The sequence below is a fragment of the Cotesia typhae genome, unplaced genomic scaffold, assembly GCF_013202065.1.
Source record: "Cotesia typhae breed Kobodo isofemale line unplaced genomic scaffold, CoteBio_Ctyphae contig_20, whole genome shotgun sequence".
NCBI lineage: Eukaryota > Metazoa > Arthropoda > Insecta > Hymenoptera > Braconidae > Cotesia > Cotesia typhae.
The window spans coordinates 2,064,037-2,068,447 of record NW_027423725.1 but is presented as its reverse complement, the minus strand read 5'-3'; the positions used below and the strand labels follow the sequence as shown (position 1 = coordinate 2,068,447).

The 4,411-nt window shown below is 33.1% G+C and overlaps 1 protein-coding gene across 1 annotated transcript; it reads right to left on the bottom strand.

Annotated features, from left to right (window-relative positions):
* Positions 1-235: 235 nt before the first annotated feature.
* On the bottom strand, positions 236-2,510 carry LOC141538003 (uncharacterized). Its single transcript, XM_074259255.1, has 3 exons — positions 1,956-2,510; positions 1,837-1,876; positions 236-488 (listed from the first exon to the last, which is right to left on the bottom strand). The coding sequence occupies exons 1-3, from the start codon at positions 2,176-2,178 to the stop codon at positions 428-430; spliced, it is 324 nt and encodes a 107-aa protein (XP_074115356.1). The 5' UTR covers positions 2,179-2,510; the 3' UTR covers positions 236-427.
* Positions 2,511-4,411: the final 1,901 nt, after the last annotated feature.

The window sequence follows — 4,411 nt, the reverse complement described above, 5'->3', positions numbered from 1 at the left end:
TAGCTGAACATTTTTTTTAATCAGTTTTCCCATTATCTGATTAATATCGTTTTCGCAATTAGTTGACCCAGCCGTTATCATTTGAAAGACATCAATCTGTAAATAATTAAACAAACAATATTTAAATTGTTTTTAAATAACTTCTTAATGATGAATGATTAGAAATATTTAAATAATTAGTAAATAATATTTTAATAAGTCGTAGGTAATTTGTGAATTTTTTAACTACCAGAGAATTTTTTTCTGCTTATCCTTTGTTAAAGATTCTTCGAAAGCTAAAAAATTTACTAGAGAATCAAATGGCAAAGTGTTGCCAAGCTCCTGCCAGGCTTTTTGTTTCACTGGTGGTTCAGCCGAGTATTGAATGGTTTTCAAAAGTTGTTTGAATTTATCTGTCATGGAGAGCTCAAGACTTTGCCTCATTTTTTTAAATTCTTTTTGGACGACACCTTCCAGAAAATTCGCTACACCATTGAAATCGACAATATCTGTAAATTGTATAAAAAGGTTGCCATAATGAAAATATTATAAGTATTAAAAATTATAACGATAAGTGTAATAACAATAATAATAATAATAATAACAACAATAATAATAATAATAATAATAATTATTAGACCTACGCGGCAAATACCGTAGGTCTCGGAGAAATAAACGCTCTCATTGAACTCCCGAAAAAGGAGTTCAAGAGCGTCGTCAGGATAGCCGAGGAGAAAAAACTCCTCGGTGAACACATGGACAAGTCCATGCACAGCGTGTATTTCAAACACATCCGTGACCATGGCTTGTCCACCCAGCTGACATTCTCCTTCTTGAAGTCAGCTGGCCTGATGTCCGAGACCGAAGGGTTTATATTTGCCTGCCAAGATGGTGTTATCAACACTCTCGAATACCGTAGCAAGGTGCTCCAGGCGCAGCTTCCGGACACGTCCTGTCGGACGTGTAAACAACATCCGGAGACGCTGATGCACCTTTTGTCGGCATGTCCTGTGCTGGCAAGAGGTGCCTACATACAGCGTCACAATGCTGCCCTGCGAGTACTCTATTATCATCTCAGATATAGCTACGGTATCGATGAGACACCAGTGCTGCCTTATCTGCCAGGAGATATTCCGCAGGTTGTTGAGAATGACAGTTCCAAAATTTATTGGAACATACCATTCGCAACAACCCGGCGGATTGACCACAACAAACCTGATATTGTGCTCTTTGACAAGGCTACTCGTGACATTTATGTCATTGAGTTTTCGGCCCCAGCCGAATACAATATCTCGGCCAAAGAAGAGCACAAACACCAGATATATCAGGATCTCCTGTTTGAAATTGGCAAACTCTACCCAAGTTACCGTGTCAAACTCGTCGTTTTGGTTGTCGGCGTCCTTGGAGGGATGAAACAGTCTTTTGTGTCTTCACTTGCGAAGATACCGGCTTGCAGTTCAGCAGCCGTGTCTCTAGCAGTGCGGATGCAAAAGGCTGTCATTTTGGGATCCCTGCGTCTACTTAGGCAAATGAACTTGGCCTGCTGCACTCACTAACCGCCTTGTTGTGCGGAGTGGTGCAGCAGTAATGGATGGCGCTCAGGCTGGGCCCTCGGAGAGTCGGACTCCGGGGAAAACCCCCCTGAGCAATTAATAACAAATAATAATAATAATAATAATAATAAATTTTACTAAAATATCTGCCGGTAGCATTTGATAACCAAAGCAATTTCTTATTGTTTAATTTTTTGAAGTAGGCTTCCAATAAATGTTAATTTACTAATTGTAATTTACTACTAGTGTGTGATAACTTTTTGCGAATTAAATAATGGCTAATCAATAAAACAATTTCAAATACCTTTTCGATTCGTTGGCAGCGATTCTGATATTGTCTTCAGCTTCATAGTATTATAAGTTAATTAGAAAATAATGAACAAGATCATTTAAAGAAAGTAATTGATGCATCGTTTTACTTACTTGCTTTAGTGATAATCTCGATAGGATATTTATCCCACGTATCATCAGCATCAGCTTGAATCTTAACTAATTCTCTTAACTTGTGTTCTAGGTTTTTAGGCGGCCAAAAACATAACGTTTCGTTGCAGGTTAGCCAAGAAATCGGAACTAATTCGACCACTTTTTTCCCGTCAAGTATTTCGTCGAATTCGACTACTGCGTAAAATTTTGGCGTATCCGACATTTTAATTATTTTACACAAATTAGCGCTTTATAATCCACACACAAATTGTAAAAAGGCTGAAATTCACTGTCTGTTCCCGAACTCATAAGATAAGACTAAGTAACTATAACTGTCTAAACATAAGAAAGTCCAACAAGTCACCGATTGATATTGAATCCCACTGTAAAATGACACCCCTTTCCCCCTCACACGAATGTTGCACGAAACGGGCCAATAACTAACAACTTTTTTCATTGTTTTCTCACGTACGCACTTATATATACATATTTATATTAATGTATGTATATCTAAACATCTATACTTATGTTTCTCAGATTTATAGTTTAGTGGAAAAGACACAAGTATAATAATAAATAAAATAAACAGAGAATAAAACTGTTCAACAAAAAAAAAGCGATTTTTTCTTTGTCTCTTAACTTACTTTTTTTTAATTCATTAAAATTTATTTAAAAATTATAACGATTTAAATTAAAAAAAAAAAACAAAATTATTGTTTATAATTAATAATAAATTATTCATCACAAATAAAGTTAGGATATCAGTATTTCAAATAATTCACAGCACTATAGTTTAAAATTTAGAATTTAAATAAAATGTTAGAACAATTTCAAAAGTTAATTTTTTCTAATGAAATTGAAGTTAGCCGACAGCTATCAATTTTTATAAATTTTTTTTTACTTAATAAATTATACTAAAAAATTTACACTAATAGTTTTTAGAAATTTCTTAATGTGAAATTAAAAAAAAAAGTTTTAATTACAAAAATAGAATCATTAAAAAAATTCTAAAATTTAACAGCTGTGGGCTAATTTCACTATCATTTTTCTAACATATATTTTTTCAAAATTTTTCAATATAATGCTTATTTCCGTACACACATTTAAACATGTAGTAGAGTCACTGCAATTTTTGAATTATTCACATTAAAAAGAACACATTTACACTTCACATGAGCAAGTTTTACAATAATTTTTGTTTTTTCCATGAAACAACTTCCATCATGCCTACGTCAATAGACGAAGTAGGAAAATCGAACACTTCTTTCTTACTATTTTCTACCGTACCATAGATAGATATATAAATAGTCTATATTTTCTTCAGTTGCAGGATTACTTTGTACATTTAACAAACTGTCAATCACAAATATTTTATTGTTGTGCAATTGAACAACATTATTCGGATGATCACAATATAGAGTAAAACCACGTACATTAACTGTTTTAACTTTGAAATATTGTTTTTTATGATAAATAACTGATTCAATAAACCGTTCGTAGATGCACTTACACAACGCACTTTTTTTTTTAATTTTCATGTCATCAGAATTCTCTAATTCCTCCAACCGATTTGCTATTTGGGTAAGAGGTTTGTAGGGCGACTTTACTAAATGTTTGAATAAAGCAATATCGTTTTTTCCCCAAAATGCTGATATTTTGCTCAATGGAGCTTTAAAGTAACGAACATTATCTGGAATATGTATTAAATTATGCATGTTAAGAACTTGAGAATCTTCTCCATATTCCGACGGCAGTAATTCAAAAAAACGTTCTTAGCTGATCTTGAGCATAGTCAACAAATTTAACTGCGTTTAATTCGTCGTTTCAAATTCTACATGCGACAAATAATAATAAATAATGACGATATTTATTTTCCGAGAGTACATCTTTCAAAGCTAAAGGTCCGATATATAATAGAAAAAACCGAAACTGAGTGGCTTTCCACTTTGAAACTTGGTCCGTATCGTACAATTTTCTTTCAAACTCCTGGGGAATATCTGTTGATATGGAATTAATTATTTTTTTTTAAATTTCAGTCTTAGATTTTTTCAACCGAGCACTATGTTTTGTCACCACTAGTAATTTTTCCAAGATACTTTTTTGTACGCCAAGATACAATAAATGCATCGAATCTAATACCACATCACACACTAGATCAAACTTTTTCAATTTTAATAATATACACTTTTCGTCTTTTACATGATGATCTGGCTGTTTTCTTTTCTTAAACGACTTTCTTGTACGTAACTCATAATTCATATCCGGATACACGCGCTTGTGATTTTTAGTGAGACCTTTGACCGTACATCTTTTACAAGCGTAAAATCCCCCTGGAGTTTTTACACTTTTTATAAAAGACCTCGCGGGTGAATCAGCAACGATACAAAAAATTTCAAATGAATATTTAACTTCATTAAGAACGAGTCCATTTAAAATATAATCATTAGCTTCTTCAA